Below are 24,211 nucleotides of genomic sequence, written 5' to 3'. Positions count from 1 at the left end.
CGTATTAAACTTCAATACTTTTTCTGTGCTTTCTTGCTTACAAGGCCTCCTTCTTGTCAGAACCCTCTGTTGCCATTTCAGTCTTGACAGTCCTCAAAGCCGAAGAGTCAGATGCTTCCTTCCAATCCATCTTAAAGTGGAGTTCCACCCAAAAGTGGAACTTCCACTCCTTGTACTCCTCCCTCCCTCTGGCACCCTTCAGGGGGACAGCATACCCGTCTTTCACAGATATGCTTTCCCCACTTCTGGGAGCCTCAGCCGCAGATATTGACGTCACGACTGGGGCTCCCTCCTCCTGTCGCCGGGCTAGTAGGAGAGAGGAGCAGAGCCTCGCGCATGCATAGTAGGGTTCCCGGCGTGAAGCTGAAAGAACACACTGCCGGGTTCCCTTACTCGCAATGGAGGCGGCATGCACCTGACAGCTGATGGAAACATCAGCTGTGGTGCCGACAATGCTGGACTCGGGACAGGTAAGTGTCTGATTATTAAAAAAGTCAGCAGCTGCTGGCTTTTCATTTTTGCAGCGGTGGGCGGACCTCCGCTTGAAGGGCTGTTTCACACCTAAATCACATAGGAACGTAGGCCACGTTTCAATGCAATTCAGTGCGGTACAATTTTTAGCACATTAATTTGTATTGTCTGAAATCGCACTGGATAGCATCAAAAGTAGTGCATACTTTTAAAAAACGCACTGCAACTGGATCGCATGGTGCAGTCTAAACATCGGTGCAGGCAAAGCACTTTGTTTGCGATCTGCTTTTGGTGTGAGGTTAGGAATACACTGACAAGCTGCAGATCTCGCACAGTGCTTTTTTGAGGCAGTGCAGAGAACTTGTTAAGAACACGGGTTTCCCGCAAGACGTTCTGGTATGAATGGACCCTGGCTGGAGTCACTTAATTGTCCTGCCATTAACCAGAAACACCAGAGTGTTTATTCTCACATTTGTAGATTTTTCCAAGATGATATAGGACTGTATGTGGAATAGCTTGGAAACGCTACTCTTTTTGACTGTACTATTGTGTAACTCAAAAGTATAAGAAAAAAAAAATTAACACACACATGACAGCCTACTATAACATGTTACATTTTAAATATATTCAGTTCTGATGCTACGCAGGAATGTTTAAATATAAATACTAAATGAACTTGACATTCTATTTACCTAAACACGCACAGATGTAGTGCTAAAGAGCTCTAGTAAAAACTCACCTCTCCCATGGACCCATAGTAGGGTATGCCGAGCATGAAGACTGTACTCCCAGGTGAGTACAGCTCTCCAAGTGTCTTAAAATGGGAAAAACCAGATTCAAAGGCAGTTATGTCCTGCAAAGAGAAGCATAAGTAAGTAAATCTGCACTTATAACACCACATAATAAATAAGTGCAATTATCTAAACGCAATGCTGCATATTAATACTTTGCTCACCTTGACAACTGCCTGGTATACAAAGGGGAGTACCTGCTTGGACCACTGCTTCTCCAAGTAAACCTCTCCATTTTGTGTTAACTGATAACGACGACCAGTAAGCAGTTGAGCATACAGCAGCACTAATGTGTCATTGATGATAATTCCTTTTCTTCTTTGGTATCTTATAATAAAAAAATAATACAAGAATGGTGCTGAAAAAAAGCAATTTGACTATAATAGCAAAAGTGTGCATGCTCCAGAACAGGAAAGTTTTTCTCTAAAAATGTCTGTATTTTATTATAGGCGTATCAAATTAAAACATTAACAGGATTATTTGTTGCAAGCAAAGGTGAAATAATGGCTGGCATTACACTAGTGAACAAGATCACTGGTGACCAAGTTGCTGGCATACCCCAAACCCAGTGTACAATCAACAGCGCTCACGCTCTCGGAGCAGAGAGGATGAGTGAGAGTTGCACTGTTATAGTGATGGTAAAGTTACCAAAGAGTGCAGGAGCATCAATAAGCATGGATTTGCACTGTTGCAGTGGTGGCAACGTTTTTAAAATTAGGCAGATGGCTATGGTTGCAGAGGGCATTGCATGAAGGTGGAGCAGTGGGGAAGTGATGTACAGGGAGGTGTGTGAAGGGTGTGATCAGGCATATGGCTACAGTTGGGGGTATTGTATATGGATAGTACGTGCAGCAATAGGGAGCACTGTACATTGCAGAGGGTTACAGTTCTTGGAATAGCAAAGCTCTGAGTACACAGTAATTGCTTAGTGGAAGTGTTAAGAAGCCTGTGAAAGGAAAGGGCACATTTATTTAGTCTGCTCATAAGTGCTGGCTGTGAAATCGCTCCTGGACAGAAAATCTACCACTGGCAAAACAAAACCCAGCATAAAGGTATGATCTCTAGAGGAAATTCAAATGTGTAGTGAAAAACCCAAACTCTGAACTTTTATATTATTAAGGAAATATAGTACATACATTAATAATATTAATGACTAGACTTTTTTTTAATTTAAACTCACTGTTCTGAGATTCCTTGTAGTTCCTTCACCCAGATGTTCCTCTCCTTGTCAGAATGATAAACTAATTTTGTAGGTGGTACAGCTCCACCAGTGTAAAGCTTCTGAATTCCAGGAGGTTCTTCCAAATAAAATCTGAAATCAATCGCAGAAAACATACCATCTAAATTACATATCTAATCAATTAAGAAAAGTCTAAACCCAAAGCCAGCATCCCTAAAACTGTTCTCTAATTTTAGCTCATTATTTTGGAGATCAACAACAAGTCATGTTTTCCAGAGGCACTTACAGTTTAAAGTGGTTGTAAAGGCAGAAGGTTTTTTATATTAATACATTCTATGCATTAGGATAAAAAAACCTTCAGTGTGCAACAGCCCCCCTAATACTTACCTCAGCCCCATCTCGATCCAGCAACGTGCAACCTTGCCTCAGCCGCCCGGGACTCTCCCTCTCGACACAGCAGTGGTGCCATTGGCTCCCGCTGCTGTCAAAGTCAGTTAGTCAATGAGGAGAGAGAGGGGCAGGGCCGAATAGGGGCTCAGTGTCTGAATGGACACACAGAGCTGTGGCTCGGCTTGGGTGCCCCCATAGCAAGCTGCTTGCTGTGGGGGCACTCAACAGGAGGGAGGGGCCAGGAGCGCCAACGAGGAACCCAAGAACAGGAGGATCCAGGCTACTCCATGGAAAACCTCTGCACAGGGCAGGTAAGAAGAACATGCTTGTTATTTTTAAAGAAAAAAAAACAAAAAAAAACAAAAGGAGACTTTATTATCACTTTAAAAGAAGCAGGGACGTGGAATCATCTGTAATTATATGAAAAGGTGTGGAATACACAGTGGTTAGTGGTGCCTGAGGACTGTGCTGAGAAACACTGAAATCTGTTGTGTGAGCGCTCTAGAAGAATATAGGTAAAAGTCCAAAGTCTTCTCTTATTATAGTCTTATTTACCAAAAAAATCAATTCTGCTAACATTTCTGGTAAATAATGTTTTTTGGTACATATTTTTTAAAGAAATGCTACACTAAGAAATGTTGACATTTTGGGTCAAATATTCATCATAACGAGGACAGTTGAAGCAAGATTTAGGAGGAGTGATTTATGAGACACGCAAAAGTTAAATTATTGGGTAAGGTAGATGAACAAAGGGGAAAGCGGCCTGCATGGAAGAGCACGGATTTGTGGCATACATTATTCACATTAATGTGAGCAAAACTGAGCTGCAGTGGGGATATTGTCACTCATAGCATACTGCATGCACTATAAAAGTTTTTGTTTATGAGACATGGCACCTGAATGTGGTGAGAATACAAAGAGAGGAAGCGGATGAAATCTAAACAAGACACATTGGGGTTGATTTACTAAAGGCAAATATACTGTATTTTGCAAATGCACTTGCTCCAGTGCTTAGTAAATGAAGTAATACTTCATGTTGCAAAGAATACTCAATCACACGCAAGGAAAATAAAAAAAAAAAAAGCATTTTTGCTTGCACATGATTGGGTTATAGAAATCAGCAGAGCTTCCCCTCAGATCTTGAGCAACTGCATTTGCAGTGCACAGTATATTTTCCTTTAGTAAATCGACCTCATTGCCATGTTTGACATTGCAAGCTTTACTGGACCCAGTCCCAGTAAGGGTCTACCCATCTGGTGAGGATGCCATGAGAAAATATTTTATTATACAGTATATCCAATTAATATATTTTGACTTTGATTGAATATATTGGGACATTTCTCTGAGTACTGTTTTTTAAGATTATACGTTTAACCTTCCCATGGGGGCATTGTGCTGCTGGGGATTGTATATGATGTTGGCTCCTCCTGCGCTCAGATATTTTGACTAAAAGTCTTCTATGTTAAAAGCAGACCCTTTGCCTTGTGCTTATCAAGTACTTTCAGATTTTTAAAGCAGGCAACTTCACATATCTACCTGCATCTTATGACCATCCTGAAAGCCCAAAAACCCAAGGGTGCTCTATTATGCCGTTATCAACCTGTGGCCTAATCCCTCCTTGTCCCCTGCACTTTCCCATTGCCTAGTAAGTTCACCTGGTTCTGCCTCCTGTAAGTAATTGATGACACTATACAAGGTACCAATTGCTCACAGCTCTGCTTTATTTAAAACCACTACAACAAACCACGTTTCTATCCTCGAACTAACCACAATTTTTATATACATTTTCTTTGCCACCGAGGAGGCAGGGGAACCCTAGAAGAACTTTGCTAAACTAACGATTTAATAGTTTAACAAATAATAAGCAATTGATACAGATCATTTATACTCAAATAAGGCCTGGTTCACACTGATGTAGAACTGTGAGCCACATTTTGCATGGGCACTGCAGCCCATTCATTTGAATGGGCTGCCAAGCCTCCATAGTTATAATTGCAGCCCGCACGTTAACTGCAAGGGCAGTGTGGTTCTCAGTGCGGGAGCGATTTCCAGTGTGTACTGTGTGCCAATAGGATTAATGGCATCCGCATACATCTGCATTTTTCTGCACGGGTGGTTTGCTGCTGCGGGAACAGGTGCAGATGTGAACCTAGCCTTATACAATTGCTACTGCAAACAGACAGAAAAATATTTATGCTGTGGAATGCAATATATTTACATACTTCACATCTCCATCTGACACTGCAACCACACGTGCTTCTTCAAGGTGGGGCCAGTTAACAAACACAGATTTCCCAAGAACTGCTGAAGCCACAGATTCCACGTTCTAAAGAAAAAAAGAAAAAAAAAAAAAAAAAAGACACATGGAAAAAATAAGATTTTTTTCGTCATTCTTACCTGTAAAATCCTTTTCTTTATACAACAGGGGACACCGAGTAGGGCTAATATTCATTACCTGCTGGGTTATACTTCATCTCCAGGTGAATGGACAATGGTAGACCAAATGACTTTAGACAGGAAGTAATCCCCTATATAACCCCTCCCATACAGGAGGTAGCACTGAATCCTCAAAAAAGAGGGGAGGGATCTCTGTGTCCCATGATGTACTCAAAGAAAAGGATTTTACAGGTAAGTAAGTATGACAAAGAAATCCTATTTTCTTTTTCATACATCATGGGACACAGAGTTAGGCTAATATTCATTACCTGCTGGGACGTCCCAGAGCAATATCCTTGAGAGAAGGGAGACAGCCTGCCAAACAATAGACATCAGACCTTAGACGGCAGCCTGCAGTACACTGCGTCTGAAAGTCGAATCCTGGGCTGCTCCAACATCTACTTTATAAAATTTAGTGAACTATGCACTGAAGACCAGATGGCAGCCTTACAAATCTGAGCCAGAGATACCTGATGGCGAAAAGCCCAGGAGGTTCCTACACCCCTGGTAGAATGAGCTCTCACCCTAAAGGGAGGAGCTTTACGTTTCAGACCATAGGCCTGAATGACCAATTGACGGACCCAATTGGCAATGACAGCCTTGGAAGCTGCCTGCCCTTCTTGGGTCCTTTTGGTAAAATAAAAAAGGAGTCTGATCCTCAGATCTCCACAGACCTAGACAAATAAAACTTGACTGCCTGGACAACGTCCAAGGAATGCAGTCGTTTCTCTTCGGCGGAACAAGGCTGAGAGAAAAAAGAAGGCAAAATAATGTCCTGATTTAAATGAAAGTCTGACGCCACTTTTGGCAAAAAGGATGGAACAGGTCATAACACGACCCTGTCATGGTGAAGGATCAAGTATGGTTCCCTGCACGAAAGGGCCGCCAAATCCGACACCCTTCTAGCCGAGGTGATGGCCATCAGGAAGGCTAGCTTGTGTGACAGCAAGTCTAATGGTATTTCCTTGATAGGTTCAAATGGTTGCTTCTGTAACAAAGACAGCACCAAGTTCAAGTCCCAAGGATTCATAGGTGACCTAATGGGGGGAAGAAAATGAGTTGCCTCCTGCATAAAAGGTTCGGACCAGTGAATGGCAGGCTAAAGGCCTTTGAAAGAATACTGACAGGGCCGAAATCTGACCTCTGATTGTACTCAAAGCCAGTCGGATTTCCACAGAAATAGACTGTAGACTGTAGAAAAGACAGAATTCTCCCAATCACTTATTTCCGATTATGTCATTTTTTGGATTCACACCAAGCAATATAAGTCTTCCAGATCTTATGATAGACCTTCCTAGGTGACAGCATTTCTAGCATTCACTAGGGTAGACACAACTGATCCCGAGATGCCACGGACCTTTAACACCCTGGCTACAATAGCCATGCCGTCAAATTTAGAGACTGTAAATTGGGGTGGAATATAGGACCTTGAGACAGTAGATCGGGGCGATGTGGAAGCATCCATGGCCCGTTGTCAGTCTCACAATCTCCAAGAACCAGGGCCTTCTGGGCCAGGCTGATGCCACCAGAATGACTGGAACCCCATCTCTCCAAATCCTTCGCAACAAATGTGGAAGGCGAGGGATCAGAGGGAAAGCATAAACCAGGGAGTACTGGCCCCATGGAACTACCAGAGCATCTCCTCCGATTGCCAGAGGATCTCCTGTTCGGGACACAAACTGCTGTAGCTTGTTGTTGAACCTGGATGCCAATAGATCAACCCCTGGCGACCCCCAACGCTGGCAAATTTCCTGGAACCCCCCTGGGTGTAGGGACCATTCCCCGGGCAGATCTGCTGGAGGCTGAGATAACCTGCCTTCCAGTTCTCTACTCCCCGGGATATGGACTGCTGATAGAATCTACACATGTCCCTCTGCCCAGGCTAGTATGTGGTTCACCTCCATCAGAGCTGAAGGACTCCTGGTACCGCCTTGGTGGTTTATATAGGCCATGATAGGGCAGTCCTGAAGCTTCACCGCTCAGGACTGTAGGGCCAGACATACTCCCCGTCGTTCCAGGACATTGATGGGCAGGATGTGTTCTGTCCTTGACATTTTCCCCTGAGCTGTGAGCCCCTGCAGGGTCACTCCCCAGCCTGAGAGACTGGCATCTGTAGTCAGTACTCTCCACCGAGAGGAAGGATTTTCCCTTTCACAGGTTCTAATCCTGCAACCACCAGTTTGGCTTTAAGCGTGCCCGGGGAGATGAGAACATTGGATAATCCAGGGCTTGTCCTCTTCTGTTTAAAGCCAACAAGATGTCTTGTTGTATAGGCCTGGAATGGAACTGAGCATAGGGCACGGCCTCGAAGGAGGACACTATCCTCCCTAGAAGGCTCATACAGAGCCGAATGAAGGGTTGTCTGGTACCCCTTATTTGACGCACCTGATCCTTCAGGGCACAGATCCTTACAGGTGGCAAAAAATATCCTTGATTGGACCGTATCGAGAATCAGACCTAAATACTTTAGACTTTGAGCAGGTTTCAAGGCTGACTTTTTGGTATTTATGATCCAGCCTAAGCTTTTCTAATACTGCACTGTGCATGTTAAGCTCTGTTCTAGCGCCTGTAATGAGCGATCTCTGAGCATGAGATCATCCAGATACCCGAGCAGCAAACCACTTCCCACCCAAGAAAGTCATATGACATCCTGGACTTTCAGTGGGAATATCTGAATGATCAGCTACAGGCATCATTCAGATATCCTTGTTTTCAGCCGGCGATTCTGTGCACCATAAGAACGACCATAGCGGCAGTTCCGCCGCTTGATCGTTCTTACAGGCGACGGGAGGGGACATCATCTCTATGATTGTCGGAGGGCCAGACGCGACGTTATGATGTCATGCCCGGGTTCCCGGAAGTAAACAAAGCCACGTTCGAAGCTGTCAGCATGAGATCGGTGAATTTTTTTTCTCAATCTCATGCTTTACAGCCTGGAGAAGAGATGTGGGGTCTTATTGACCCCACATCCTTCCTTAACAACGACCTGGCACGAATGATTCCTATTACAAAGGATGTTTACATTCCATGTAATAGGAATAAAAGTGATTAAAAAAATGTTGTAAAAAGTAGAAATAAAAAAAAAGTAAAATAACAAATAAAAGATACTTGAGGAAGCAGTCCCTGAGGTTTTAAACGAGGAACGCCTGGTGCTTTTCTTCACAGTGAGTATACAACTCTTCCCTCCGGAAATCTTTTGGATATATTTGTCCAAATGATCACTAAATAAAAGTTCCCCATGAAAGGGGAAACGTGGCAATAATTTTTTACAAGAAAGCTCGGCTGACCAGTTCTTAAGCCACAAAAGTCTGCGCATATGTACAGACAAGTGAGCCAAACGAGAAACCTGCTGTATTCAATCCTTTAAGGTGTCAACAATAAAACACATTGCTCAAGGAATATCTGTCTTATTTTCAGTCAGATCATCCACCCGGTTAGGCCCGTCTGACCTGATCCTTTACGGACTGGCAGATACCAATTGCTGCAACAGCTGGCTAAATAGCTGAAGTGGCCAAAGAAAAGGAAGCCTTTAATAAGGACTCCAATTTCTTGTCAACAGGGTCTTTCAAGCCCTGTGCTTTATCTACCAGACAAGTCAAGTTCTTGTTTAAGGAAGAGACTGCTGCATCTACGGTTGGCATGCTCCACTTCTTAAACGTTTCATCCATGGGATATAAAAGGGAAAACCTCTTAAGAGGAACAAAATCCTGTCAGGATGTTCTCAATCCGTATACACCGCCTGTTCCAACAGAGGGTGTAAGGGGAAAGAGGCCTCAGGGACCCCAAAGAGGACCAGGTGGGCTTAGTAACCTCTGCAAAAGGCAACTTAAAGGCAGACGAACCATTTCGGTCAGAGACAGGATCAAAAGCCTCTATGAGTGAGAGGCAGACATCAACTGGATATCTTCATGTCCAGATTGCTCGGAAGCAGACTCATGCCAGGCCCTCCACATTCTTGCTCCAAACTAGGAGGCACCAGGGAGGAGGATCTGTCACGCTTCTTGCCACCCAGTGGGATGGAGGCAATCATGCCAGCAATCCTGTGCTCTAACCCAGCTAGGACCAAGGACAGTTCATCCTTGGTGATAGGGGGTGAAGCAGCAGTGTTGACTGTAGGCACAATACCAGATAGGCGCAGTGGTTCAGATTGCCCGGAAGCCTCTGGTCCTTCAGGGGATACAACACTAGGGATACAATTAGGTTCATCAGGAACTACTGACAACATAGGTGTGCCCTTCCCTGTAGTGTTAGTCCCGCTCTTCTTTTTGAAGACATTTACTAGCCACAAAAAGAGAGTACCTGGGTGTAGTATTAAACACACCTCAGAAGGGACACCCTTTAATAGGGCACACCAAGCCACTATGCAACAATCCTACTAAGCACCTTTAGCCTGCCAAGCCACAACTGGTGACTCACGTGACCCGGGTAAGGAGAAATGAACTGCTGCAAATGCCTGGTTCAGAGCCTGCTCTGTGTCCCACAACTGCCTTCTGGAAGCACCGCATGCTTGGCATACACAGCTTAAATAAGCTGGCTGTGCGCCGGAACGTTCTGTGCATGCGTGCGCACGCACGTGGTATTGGCAAATGGGCGTGGCTGTATTCGCGTATTACACTAATTTTCGTACGCCCAGACAAAGACTACAGCACGTGTGCAGCGAAGCCGCGTACTCCATGACAACCGAATAAAGTAAGCCCAGCGGCACTCTTGCGAACGCACGTGCGCCATGGTGAATCAAAGCGAAATGGTGCATCGTCCTGCGCCATCATACAGGTAAAAAACAGCCAGAAACAAGCAAAAAAGTACATATTGCAAACACCCACAGCAGCAAGCCCAAAACTCCCCGTATAGTCAGCGCCCGGAGGCTGCATTACAGGCAAAACCTTGCAGGATCTTGAGTCTTCTTTGCGAGGCTCAGGTAGCATTTATCTAAGAATATAGAGCCTGAGTCAAATGGATCAGATCGGTCAAACCCCTGATTAATTTAAGAACCGTTTGTGGGACTAGAGACCTGGAGCTCAGAGAACTTAAACAACCATGCCATCCACCTTGCAGATACTGGTAAAAAAAATTTTTAAAAAATGAAGTACTTCCTGTATGGGAGGGGTTATATAGGGGATCACTTCCTGTCTAAAGACCTTTGGTCTACCAGTGTCCATTCACCTGCAGATGAAGTATAACTGAGCCAAACTCTGTGTCCCACGATGTATGAAAAAGAAATAAAATGTAAATTTACATTTTACAAATCAAAAAAATAAAACAATCAACTAGATTGGATTAATATACACCAAACCTACTTACAATATTATCAGAGTCTTCATCAACCGCTATCTCCAATATCATATTTTCTCCTCTACTAGTCTGCTGGAACACCTGCACTCCTGTTTTCTTCAGAGAGAACTGACAAAAATGAAATACATATCTTGCCGTTAACAGATTTTTAATAATCGAATTTAAATGTAGAAATTGCACAAGTAAAACTCCTGCTAAATAACAAGTCTTCATGCAGAGAAAAAGACTGGAGCTGAATAACATCCAATAAAGCATTCTTAAAAGGCATCCATTAACATACATGGAATAAGATGATCAGTCTAGCTGTACAATGGGCTAAACCATGACAAATACAATGCCCATTTTGTTAGGACGATTTACCGTGTGTTTGATGTGCTTTAGAGTTGGGAAGCCACAAAAATACAGTGCACTTTTGTTCACTTTTGTGATTTTGTTATCAACCATATCCACATGCCATGCATCCAGTGAAATACTCTTATTCCTGCCAAGAAAAGAGGAACAAGATAACACCATTAACAGACCAAAGTTTGTAGACAACAGATCATTGCACATATATAAGCTTGCTGGACATCCTAGTCCATAACAAAGATTTTGGTGTGTTAGTGGGGAAATAGTAGCCATTTAGCCAAAAGAACATTTGTGAGGTGAAGGACTGATATTGGATGAGAAGAGCTGACTCACAATTGGTGTTCTAGTTTATCTAATTGAATTGGGCTGGGGTCAGGATTCTATTAAAGACACACTCAAGTTTCTCCAACCAAACTGGTTCACAAACTTTATGACCAGGGCACAGTAATGCTGGAACAGAAAAGACCCTTATCTAAACTACTGCTACAAGGTTGGAAGTGTTCAAGTGTCTAAATGTCTTTGTATGCTGTAACAATAAGATTATGCTTCACTAGAAACATCTGAATTCAAGTCTGAGGGGCGTCTACATACTACATTGAAAACTTAGTAGGTGTGATTGTCAGGTCTCCACAAACTTTCAGCAATATAGCATAGGTAATATAATATTTTAGGATAATGGAAACACAAACACACTAGAAGAAGCAAACACTCAGGTCACAACATGAAACTGCCTTCATAAAACAAAAAATAGGATTTTTTATAACAGCTTACCTGTAAAATCCTTTTCTTTCGATGGACATCACGGGACACAGAGCCACAGTAATTACTGATGGGTTATATAGGTATCACTAGGTATTGGACACTGGTCACACCCTAATCAGGAAGTTCAACCCCCTATATAATCCCTCCCCTTCCAGGGATACCTCAGTTTTGTAGCAAAGCAATATAAGTGTATTAGAAGAGGGGCGGGACCTCTGTGTCCCGTGATGTCCATTGAAAGAAAAGGATTTTACAGGTAAGCTGTTATAAAAAATCCTATTTTCTTTCTCGGACATCACGGGACACAGAGCCACAGTAATTACTGATGGGATGTCCCAAAGCAATGCCAACTGAGGGGGGGGGGGGGGGGTCACAACCCAGTAGGGTGCTATCAGACCTGAGGACCCTGCAGCACACTACGCCCAAAGGCGATATCCTCATGCCTTCTCATATCCACCTGATAAAATCTGGTGAATGTATGAGCTGAAGACCAGGTTGCGGTCTTGCAGATTTGAGCCATAGAGGCCCAGTGATGCACTGCCCAAGAAGCACCAATATCCCTTTTGGAATGTGCCCTGATCTGAAACGGAGTAATCTTCTGTTTCAAACCGTAAGCTTGAATGATCCATTGTCGAGTCCATTTAGAAATGGTCACTTTTGATGCTGCTTGTCCTCTACTGGGACCTTCTGGCAGCACAAACAAAACATCAGTTTTGCGAATCTGAGCAGTTGCTTCCTAGATAGACCTTGACTGCTCTTACTACATCCAAAGAATGTAGTGACCCTTCTTCCGTAGAACAGGGATCTGGAAAAAAAGGAAGGCAGAACAATGTCTTGGTTTAAAAGAAAATCTGAAACCACCTTCGATAAAAACTAGGATGAGGGCGCAGTACCACTCTATCCTTGTGATCAAATAAGGCTCTATAACGGAAAGAGCTGCTAGTTCTGATACTCCTCTAGCAGAAGAGATGGCTACCAGAAAAATAACTTCCTTGTCAGCAAGACCAAAGGAATCTGACGTATTGGTTCAAAAGGTTGTTTCTGTAACACAGACAGAACCCAGTTCAAAAACCCATTTGTAGCAAATCACATATTTTTTGGGATGCCAACCCCTGGATTCACACCAGGATATATAAGCTTTCCAGACTCTATGATAAATCATCCTGGAAGCTGGCTTCCTTGCATTGATCAAGGTAGATACCACAGGACCTGAAAGTCCACGATTCTTCAGAACGTGGGTCTCAATAGCCAAACCATCAAATTTAGCATTTGTAAGGCAGGATGGAACATTGGACTTTGAGATAACAGGTCTGGGCGTACCAGTAGGGTCCACGGGGAACCCACCGTCATCCTTACTATTTCCGCATACCAAGTCCTTCTGGGCCAAGCGGAGGCCACCAGAAGTACCGACTTCCTTTCCAGCCTGATCCTGCGAAGGAGTCGTGGCAGTAGCAGAATAGGCGGGAATGCATGAATCAGTGAGAACCGATGCCACGGAATCACCAACGCATCCGTCCCGCATGCAAGAGGATCCCTCGTCCTCCAATGAGGCTCTGACGCACCGCATGCGACAGGTGCATCGGAAAGTCTAATGCCTGAACTTTCCTGTTCCAGGCCAACAGAATACTGTGTTGCAGTAGTCTTGAATGGAACTGAGCACAGGAAACTGCTTTGAATGAAGACCCCATCTTTCCTAGCAGCCTCATACAAAGGCGGACAGAAGACCCCTTCTTGGTCCTGACTGTCAGAATCAGCTCCCTTAAAGCAGATATCTTTGCCTAAGGAAGAAACACTTTCCCTTGGCTTGTATCTATGATCAGACCTAAATACTCCAGTCTTCCTACTGGGTTTAGGAAAGATTTTTCTGGGTTGAGGATCCAACCTAGATGTTCCAGATACTTGACCGTGGTCCTCAAGTTCCCGTTCAAGGAAGCTACCGACCGGTCTATCAAGAGCAGGTCGTCTAGGTATGCTATGACAGTCATACCCTGAGCCTTTAAAGTGGCCAGAGGAGGAGCCACGCTCCTTGTGAACACACGAGGTGCAGTGGCTATCCCAAAGGGCAGAGCCACAAACTGGAAATGGCGCCCTCCTACTTCGAAGCGCAGAAACTTCTAATGAGTAGTAAAAATGGGCACATGTAGATATGCATCTCTGATATCAATCGATGCCAATAATTCTCCTCCCTGCAGGATGGAGATTATTGTCCGAATTGATTCTTTGCGGAAGGACTGAATCCTTAAGAATCGATTCAGATGTGTTAAATCCAGAATGGGTCTGACATCCCCACTTGGTCTTTTGGATCGTAAAAAGGTTGGAATAGAAACACAATCCTTGATCCTTTGTGGGAACCACCCTGATGACCTCTTGCGACAAAAGTCGCCCTAACGCTAGAAGGAGCGACTGCTTCTTTTCTGGGTCTCAGGGAACACCTGATCTGAGGAAACGAGGAGAGGGAATTCTTGTAACTCTAGCTTGTACCCTAAGGTTACCGTGGAGATTTACCCCTCTGTGCTGGAAGTCCTCCTGCCAGCTCTGAGAACTGTAGCAGTCTTCCCCTCACTCGAGCGAGCGGGGGCGCCCCCTCATGAAGAGGTCTTAGTATCTTGTCTTGAAGACTTCTTCCCCCAGGACTTCTTTTGTCCCTGGGGTTGACTGTCCTTTGTAGCCCCAGACGGGGGAAAGCCGTCGTAACTGCCTGGAGGCTGAAGCCCCTAGCACTGGGGAGAGAGTCCATTTGAAAGAGGGATGTTTACTCTTCCTCTTAACAGGTAAGAGAGTACTTTTCCCACAGGAGATTCTCTTGCTATAGTTATCCGAGTTTTCTCCAAACAACCTTTTACCACGAAAAGGAAACCCAGCCTGCAACTTCTTTCATGGTGCTTCGGGCTGACCAATTTTTCAACCATAGGATTCTACGTATATGCACCAACCCCAGGGAGGTTTGCCTGATAGAATCTCTGATGGCGTCAACAACCTAACATAAGGCCGCTGGAAGGTTAGCAAACCCCGAGCCTGTTGTTCAGGTAATGGTATAACAAGGTTCAAAAATAAAAAGAAAAACTGCGCTGCAGAGCAAAAAAGGTCAAAGGTAAAAGCTGCACACAAAATACACCAATATCTGTGTATACCATGAAAAATAAAAAATAAATAAAGTGCGCTAATTATATGAAAATACACACATAGATGTGAATACATGTGGGTAGTAGTAAAAACCACAATCTACTGAGAGCAAGTAAATGACTCCATGAGTGGTAAAAATATATAAGTGCAAAACATAAAAACTCAAATAAAAAGAAGAAACAAAAAATGTGTACATGTGAAATACAATGATATTAATAGCGTGAAAATCTGAAAATCAAACAAACTCAGTCCATGGGTTCAAATATAAAAAGTTCATCAGTGAAAAAAAGCTTCCATCCACTATACAGCTCAGCAGCAACTAATCCCCCTATGAGTGGATTGACAAGGGAGAGAGATGTGCAGGATGGTGCAAATCCACTGGCGGTGACTCCAATAAGTAAGAAAGTGATAAAGGTGGACTCTTACCCTCAGTGTTGGACCCCCTCCTTGGCAGGGTCTATCAGGCATGCAGATTTTTGCCCTCTGCAGGGACCATGTAATGAGAAGATCTCCCCAGCAGCTGTTAGGAATGTTGTCTCCGATCCGGGCTGGTCCAAGTGAAACGCCTGGAGAGGGGGGAAGGAAAGCTCTCTTGCTCCCAGTGTGGCAAAGGAAAAAAACAAAAGAGCAGAGCTCCAATAGTGTAAAAAGTTTCGGAATTTATTAAATAAAAGTACAGACCGCAACGGAGAGTGCACGCTCCGTGAGGTGAAAATACAATTAAAAACAAGCCGGCATATAAAAATCGTAATAACCCGTGCATAACATGGGGCAATCGTGACGGCTTACAACGTAGCCACGCCCTAAATGTTTCGTCATTAGTAGACGTCTTCAAAGGGGCATCTGCATGCCTGATAGACCCTGCCAAGGAGGGGGTCCAACACGGAGGGCAAGAGTCCACCTTTATCACTTACTTATTGGAGTCACCGCCAGTGGATTTGCACCATCCTGCACATCTCTCTCCCTTGTCAATCCACTCATAGGGGGATTAGTTGCTGCTGAGCTGTATAGTGGATGGAAGCTTTTTTTCACTGATGAACTTTTTATATTTGAACCCATGGACTGAGTTTGTTTGATTTTCAGATTTTCACGCTATTAATATCATTGTATTTCACATGTACACATTTTTTGTTTCTTCTTTTTATTTGAGTTTTTATGTTTTACACTTATATATTTTTACCACTCATGGAGTCATTTACTTGCTCTCAGTAGATTGTGGTTTTTACTACTACCCACATGTATTCACATCTATGTGTGTATTTTCATATAATTAGCGCACTTTATTTATTTTTTATTGTTCAGGTAATACTTTGATGACCTGCTTAACATGGTCTCTTAAGTATTGACAGACTCCAATCGCTGCTACTGCAGGTTGGGCCACTGATCCTGCTAAGGAAAAAAACATCCTTTAATAAGGATTCCATCTTTTTATCCACAGGATCCCTGAGCATCTGAGCGTTGTCTACAGGACAAGTCAGACTACTATTTACGGAGGAAATGGCCGCATCAATGGCTAGCATTCTCCACATGTAAATACATTTTTCTTCCATAGGATAAAGCTTTGAAAACTTTTCCGGCGGAAGAAATCGCTTATCTGGGTGCTTCCACTCAGAATAAAAGGAGCTTTTCAAGTAATTTATGAACAGGAAAAGCATGTGCTGCTTGGGAAGGTTTCAGTGACCCCAAAGCAGAAGAGGATTCCTTAGCAGTTTCAGGTACGGGCAACTTAAATGTGGAGCGGACCGATCCAGTAAGGATCTGCACTAAGACTTTCTCCTCTTGGGAAGTCGCAGAGGGCCCCTCTCCACCTGATTCCTCCAAAGAGGAATCATCCGTCCCATCCCGATCCTCTGAAAGGGATTCGTCTCCTTTATCCCAGAGCTCCTCTTCCTGAGGGTCTTGGGGAACAGAGGAAGGCCTAGTGCGTTTTCTTCTACTGAGTGAAGACGTAATCACGGCCATTAATCTTTCCTCTAGACCATTAATGGTTGAGGAAAAAACCTCTTGTGTAATATATACAGGGGCTGAAGTGCCAAAAGCAGGTGTAGCCCCTGACCCCGATGGCTCTCCCTGGCTAGCCGTCCCTGGCCCATCAGGGGGGGAGGATGCTGCTGACAGGGGCCCTCAGAACCTGAACCCACCTTACATGCGACTGTCAGCTCTGTGTCTCTCCAAAGGCTGAGTGCACCTGTACAGAGTGCCTTTTAATAGCCTGCAGCTGGCCTGAGTGGGAGTCTAAGCACTCTGTGGTGACGTCCCGCCCCCCACCCCCCCACTCGCTCGAATTTTGAAAAAAACGAGCGCTTCCCATGCTGGCCGACTCTCCTGAACTGCTATGGAGGAAGGCTGGGGGAGGGGGGAGATAGGCTGGTAGTGAAGGGCTTGCCTTGACAACAGCAATGGCGGAGATGGCGGCGGGGCGGCGGTGCCTGAGCGGTATAACCGCTGTCTAGACCTCCGTGGCCTCCCTAGCCTGGGGGGGAACATTCAGACATGAGAAATCCCCCCATCCATCCTACTGTGAGCCGGCCGGAGATGCTTGTGAAACTTGCAGCATGAACACTTGAGACAGACAATCCAGCATGACAAGGTTTGTGCTCTTGGCAGCCCCCGGTGGTCACAATAGGCATAGCATGCATTTATCTTAAAGGAGAAAACCCACTAGAATTAGAAAATTCTGTGGAATCTCCACTTACCTTATCCAGCCGCAGGGTGCTGTATACACAGACCCAATCTTCACCTCTCACGGTGGGCTCCGTTTGTAACAACCGTCAGAGACTGGGGCCCCCTATGAATAGGGGGATCCTGCAGTTCTGGCCCTGTAAAGCACCTCGCCAGAAATTAGGAAGTTTAAAGCCATTTTCTGATCTGCGGGGTCCAGCTCTCTAAAAAGAGAAGCGTTACAGGTAAAACCTCGTTTCTTCGGACATGAGGCCCGGGTACCTTCCAATTCGGCCATAAAAGACACTTTGAATGGATCCGGTTCGCCTGGCTTGCCCCAGTATAGGACATCAGGATATTCCCTTTGGAGCTTCAGCACAGGACATCTTTGCACGTCCAACACCTAAGACACTGGCGTAAAAACTGAGGTATCCCTGGAAGGGGAGGGATTATATAGGGGGTTGAACTTCCTGATTAGGGTGTGACCAGTGTCCAATACCTAGTTATACCTATATAACCCATGAGTAATTACTGTGGCTCTGTGTCCCGTGATGTCTGAGAAAGAAAACAGACTGATTATTAATATTATTATAATAGAGGATTTATATAGCGCCAACAGTTTGCGCAGTGCTTAACAAAATGAAGGCAGACATTAAAGTTACATTACAATTTGTTACAACAGGAATCAGAGGACCCTGCTCATTAAAGCTTATAATCTAAATGGGAGGGTAAATTGATACAAAAGGTGAAACTGTGTATTAGAAGCAGGATAGGCTTCTTTAAAGAGGAAGGTTTTCAGGGATCGTCTAAAGATGGATAGATTAGGGGACAGTCGAACAGATTTGGGTAGGGAGTTCCAAAGGATGGGATAAGCTCTGGAGAAATCCTGGAGGCGAGCATGGGAGGAGGTGACAAGGGAGCTAGAGAGCAGGCGGTCTTGGGAGGACCGAAGAGAGTGGCTTGGTTGGCAATTTGAGACTAGTTAGTGGCAGAGTTATGGATGGCTTTGTAAATTATTGTTAGTTCTTTGAATTGTATTTGTTGGGTGAATGGAAACCAGTGGAGGACACTGAATGGTTGGTAAGGTGGATGAGACTTGCAGCAGCATTCATTATAGACTGAAGAGGGGATAGTCTATATAAAAGGTAATTCAATGAGGAGGGAGTTGCAGTAGTCGAGGCGAGAGATAACCAGGGAGTGAATTAGAAGTGGACAGAGACTGGATGTGGGCCTGAAAAGGATTGTTCAAAGTCTAAGATTACCCCTTGCACCCTGGCATGTGGGGACGGACTTATATATGTGCCATTGATCTTGACAGATAAGTCAGGGGAAGGGGCATGTGGGGGAGGAAATATTAGGAGCTTGGTTTTAGATGGATTCAGTTTGAGGAAGTGGTATGACATCCAAACTGATATGTCTGTTAGTAAATCAGTGATGCTGAGGGGACTGATGGGGTGAGCTGAGGGGCAAAATGTTAGATTTGGGTGTCATCTGCATATAAATGGTAGCAGAAACCATGGGAGGCTATCAGCTGACCCAGGGAGTATGTGTAGATTGAGAATAGTAGAGGTCCAAGACAGAACCTTGGGGGACACCAACGGTAAGAAGAGTTGGAGAGGAAGAGATGGAGTGACACTGAAGGTGTGGTGAGATAGGTAAGATTCGAACCAACAGAGAGCGCAGCCATAGAGACCAAGCAAATTTATTTTGTTGAGGAGGAGGGGGTGATAAACTGTATCAAAGGCTGCGGAAAGGTCCAAGACTAAGAGTACGGAATAATGACTGTTGGTTTTGGCTGTTAGTAAGTAGTTTGTGAGTTTTAGGAGGGCAGTTTCTGTGGGGTGCTGTGGGCGAAATCAAGACTGAAGGGAATCAAGAAGGTTATGCTCAATCGGTTGTAGACTAAACGTTCTAAACGTTCAAGGAGTTTGGAGGAAAAAGAGACTAATGAGATGGGTCTTAGGTTGTTAAAACTGGTGAGCAATCTCCTGGGCAGTGAGTAAGTTAGTGGGTGGAGGTAATGGAGGATGAAGTAGAGCGTTAAAGGTAGAAAAGAGTTGATGGGGACTGCATGGGAGAGTGATAAAGTAGGTCTGTTTGGCAGCGTGGAGGAAGGAATGGTATTTTTGGAGCGCAGATTTAAATTGGCTGAAATCTTGCTGTGACTTAGTCTTACGCCACAGACGCTCAAGAGCGCGGCTACGTTTTTTGAGGCTTCTGGTATTGTCTGTCTGTCTGCCAGGGTTGTAGCGGTCAGGATTCTGTGGGTAGTGAGGGGGACCAAGTTATCCAGGGTGGATGACAGTGAACTGTTATAGAAGGAAGTAGGCAGGTTGGGGCAGGTCAGATTTAGGGCAGATTTACATCTGTAAAGTTTCATCACAATTCCCACAATTCCTGAAACATATTCCTATAAATAAAAGCCATGAGTTTATTCATTTGTGATAACAAAGGACAATCAAAAGAAGGTAGTGTTGTAATGCACAACAATTAGAAGAACTATTTGGATGCTTTCTAGTTAACCATACACTCTAAATGTCTGTACTGTCAGGTGCTAGCAGCATTGTACATCTTTACCTTTATAAATTCTCTGTTCAATCACAACTGTATAATGAGTGCAGTTTTACCTTGCCCGGCAGCACTCGATGCTCTGAAATTTCTCTGGCCAGGGAGAGGTGTATTTGAAGTCCTCTTCCTTTTCAAACCAGTACATGAAGCATTCGCTATGTCTATTACGAGTCTTTTCTTCCTCAGTCAGCCGCTTATTACAGGCCTCCATGGCTTCTAGCAGTCGCCTCTGCAGGAGAGGATGATTCACACATACAATTCTGCTTTACATAGGCATAATAAATATTAACAAGCTTTATGTCTAGAGTCTAGACAGTTTCTTTCTGGTATCTGGCTCCATCAGCAGATATTGGTCAAACAATTTTTTCACAAAGGTAAACTGTTGGGCCATAAATCAATGGCCTCTCCAATGCAAGGAAAATCGTTCCTTTTCTGGAGCAATTGCAACATTTTGTTTTTCAACTACATATGCGCTCTCATTAGTGATCAGTCACCAAAAGCTAGAAATGCACACCTATCCTGGGAAAAATACTTGACTTCAGACGTATTCAAGGAGGACTGGGAATGCATCCATACTTCCATCCATAAAGACTCAGTGAACATGACGGTCCAGAAAAATGGCTGCAAGATACAATTGCGCTGGTACAGAACCCCCTGGTGCAGATCCACTATTCTCGTCTTCCATGTCCAACTTATGCTGGAGATGTGGCTCAGAATTAGGTATGCTAATATCTATCTAGAGGGTCTATCCAACACTTCAACCTTCCTGGACCAAATTTTACCATATAACCTTCTCAGTCACCACAATGTGTTAGACTTCACTCCAGCCCAGTTCGTTCTGCATCACGCTTCTCCCCACAGGAGATTGTACCTCAAATTCCTGGCGATGTACATGGTGAGTGCAGCCAAGCTCTATGTTCCAGTGATTTGGGGCTCCACTCAAGCCCTGACCATCCAGGAACGGTTTTCTAGACCTTACAAAATAGCAGAGATGGAAGAACCGATTTCTATATCACACAACGACAACCCTTCAGAATTTCACAAAGATCAGGTCTTGCTGGCCTTACTTCCAAACTACCACGGAATACGCCAGACTTATTCCCACTTGGGCATACCCCCCAACACCTATACTAACAGCAGTCATATCCGGGTAGCCACCGTATTCCCTACAGGTGGCAGGAGCAAGGGAGGAGGTTGAAGGGGATGGATACCTATACACCACGGGGGCATTCCTCTTTCTACCCCTTACCTTCCCCCAACCCTGGCCCACCCCCTTAGACGCCACCTAAACCTAGCTTAACCACCCCCCACACTTCTTTCCTTTTTAATTCTCTTCTCCTGCTCCTTCTTTAATGCACTCTCTTCTCCCTTTTTTCCCAGTCTGCGTTTTTCTTATCTCCTTACCTTGACTTTAGCACTCACCCACTTGTAACACCCTTGGCGGTCAGTTCCTCCACATACAGTCTCTGTCTTGACTGACATTCACTATCAACTCCTCCCATGAGCTATTCCTCTTCAAGATTAACTCCCCTCCTGTAGCATCAGGAAATCGTCTCACTACACACTGTTTATTACTTTGGGGTAACCATTGCTAGTTTTGAGGGACATGTTCTAAATACTTGACAACTGCGGTTTTATATGCCTTGTACATGCAGGCCTGAATGTTTTCTTTCACTTATGACATGTTCTGACGAAATGTACTTCCAAAAGTCCTTTTTTCTGCTGTTATGTTTGATGTGGCCCACATGGCCCTTCTGTATCTGTTTAAACCCAATAAAGTCTTTAATCAACAAGCCTTGATTACATTACCACGTCTAAAAAAAACAAAAAAAAAAAACAAAAAAAAAAAAAAAAAAAAAAGGATCCGCCTTTGCTCGATAAACGTAAGCGGATTTAAATCAGCACTAGAAAATCTAAATCTTTGCTAGAAAATGAAAGCAAGAATCTGATTCATTGTAGAAAGGAACACATGAAGCCCAGTAAGCTATATTGCTCAACAGAAAGCAAATCTCAGTTCATGGTCGAATACATTTTTATGCATTTTTTAAAAGGCTTTTTCTTTATAAAACACTTTAGAGTTATTCATTTACAACAGTAAAACTAAAACCAGTGGGCAAGCAAGATAATGACACAAACTTTGTAGCAGAATGCAACCTGTTTCTGTTCTTAAGAAAAAGCTGTATGTTCAAGCATTTTCAGCATTCTGAGGAAACCTGCAGTGCCTGCATCCCTTTAGATGTAAATAACCCTTAAAGTGGATGTAAACCCACTCTCATCCTTTCTAAACTACTGCCATAGTGGTTATCTATAAGGATATACATGCCTCCTGCATGTATCCTTACCTGTCAAATGTCTCCGCTCTGTCTGTTATGAGACCCAAAAAAACTGCAGATTCTGTGGGTGGGTGGAGTCGTGATCTCAGTAGACTCCCCGCCCACCTCTACACTCCCCTTGTCAATATGAAATTTTCTCTTGTGTATTTCTTACACTGAACTTTTGCTATGATCACTAACATCCAGTCAAAACACAGAAAAGTCACCACATGACTTCAGCATGCCCAATCATGCTGAGGTGTGGAGCAGCCAATCCTGGGAGAGCTGGAGAAGAGGGAGGAATGGGAGGGGGGATGAGAATTACACATAATGCCTCTCTAAGGCTCATGCATGAGATATGTAAATCACCTGTCACTCAAAGCAAGGGGGAAGAACTGACTGGTATTTCTCTGTTTGTCCATTTTTATCTCACTGAAAAATGATAAGAGGATTGCTCAGAGCTGGATTAACTCTTTGTGGCAAGACTTGGCACAGATGATATGAAATCCTATACTGGTACAAGTTACAAGCCTAAATTTAAAAAAAAAAAATTCGGGTTTACATCCACTTTAAGGCAGGGGTCTCAAACTGCCGGCCCTCCAGCTGTTGCAAAACTACAAGTCCCATCATGCCTCTGCCTGTGGGAGTCATGCTTGTAACTGTCAGCCTTATGGGACTTGAAGTTTCTCAACAGCTGGAGGGCTGCGGGTTTGAGACCCCTGCCTTAAGGAGTATCTCAACAAAAAATATACAGCAAGTCCTGTACTTCTGTTCCGGGAGCTTGTTCGTAACTCCTTCGTAAGTCCAACAAAGATCAGTGCGTTCTGGCGGGGGGGTCTCCCTGTCAGAAGACAATAGCACATCTGGAGAGATTGTTGCACCAACATTGCTTGTGTTGGTATGGTGATTTGTCAGGTTTTTTTTTTGTTCAGCCCGATGGGTTGACTGAAAAAAACTGTGCAAACACAGTTTGCATCTTTGAAAGTTTGTAACTCGAAGGTTCGTATGTAGGGGACTTACTGTACAGTAATTCCTATTACAAAGGCTGTCTAAAAATCTACTTGTATCTTAGTGCGGACTTCCAGAAAAATCAGAGAGTTATGCATTCATGCAAGCAGGAAATGACGTTTCTGGGGAAGTTCTATACAACAGCTGCGTACAGAATGTCTCCAGGTTGCCATATTGCATTGGATAATACAGAAAATTATAGCACTGCAGATAGAAATGGAAAGCAATTTTTAATAACATTTAATTACAATATGACCTGTGTCACAATTATATAAGCTATATCTATATATGTGTGTGTTCGTGGGGCTGTTATAGGGAGCATTCTCGGACATCATTTTCGCCACTTCTGAACTATCTACATACACATATCTATCCTATCCACACACAATAGAGATAAAAACGCATGCCTAAGAAAAGCTTACCTCATCAATAAATGGAATTAATACCACCGCTTCCCACTCCTGTTGTTTTCCATTGAGGTCAGTTTTAAAATCTTGGGGATAGTAATCTATTATGGGAGAGTCTTCACTAATCATTAGGCTCTGTGGAAAAATGCATTTGTTAAAAAAAAAAAGCCAAAAAACTGAACCCTAGTCTAGGGTTGACAGTGGGCAGTTAGTTACCTGATAGGCCTGAGGCAGCAAATCTTTACTAGCAGCAGGTAAGACAGCAAGTAGCTGTTCAAATGGCATGAAAGGTTTTGCCAAATCAAACTTCAGTTTCAAGTGACTGATATTTTGAATATCAGATAAGTATGGTGCATAATGGTAGGGGTAATACCTTGAAAGAGGGAAAAATAACACAGTCATAGTAAACAAATACATTTGTGCTCAAAAGTTTGCATACCCTGGCAGCAAAAAAAAACAAAAACA

The 24,211-nt window shown here is 43.9% G+C and overlaps 1 protein-coding gene across 1 annotated transcript in view; it reads right to left on the bottom strand.

The window, feature by feature from the left end:
- The window catches only part of XRN1 (5'-3' exoribonuclease 1), a gene marked incomplete in the record, with an annotated part of 157,849 nt that overhangs the window by 80,296 nt on the left and 53,342 nt on the right, over positions 1-24,211 (bottom strand). Inside the window, 9 exon segments of the mRNA XM_073625962.1 lie at positions 1,211-1,324; positions 1,427-1,589; positions 2,443-2,574; positions 5,055-5,158; positions 10,570-10,668; positions 10,921-11,041; positions 20,079-20,248; positions 23,762-23,881; positions 23,963-24,119. Coding sequence (XP_073482063.1) covers positions 1,211-1,324; positions 1,427-1,589; positions 2,443-2,574; positions 5,055-5,158; positions 10,570-10,668; positions 10,921-11,041; positions 20,079-20,248; positions 23,762-23,881; positions 23,963-24,119 — 1,180 coding nt within the window.

Source organism: Aquarana catesbeiana, linkage group LG04, assembly GCF_042186555.1.
Source record: "Aquarana catesbeiana isolate 2022-GZ linkage group LG04, ASM4218655v1, whole genome shotgun sequence".
NCBI lineage: Eukaryota > Metazoa > Chordata > Amphibia > Anura > Ranidae > Aquarana > Aquarana catesbeiana.
Note: the sequence above shows the minus strand (reverse complement) of the source record. Positions and strands in the feature narration are given on the sequence as shown.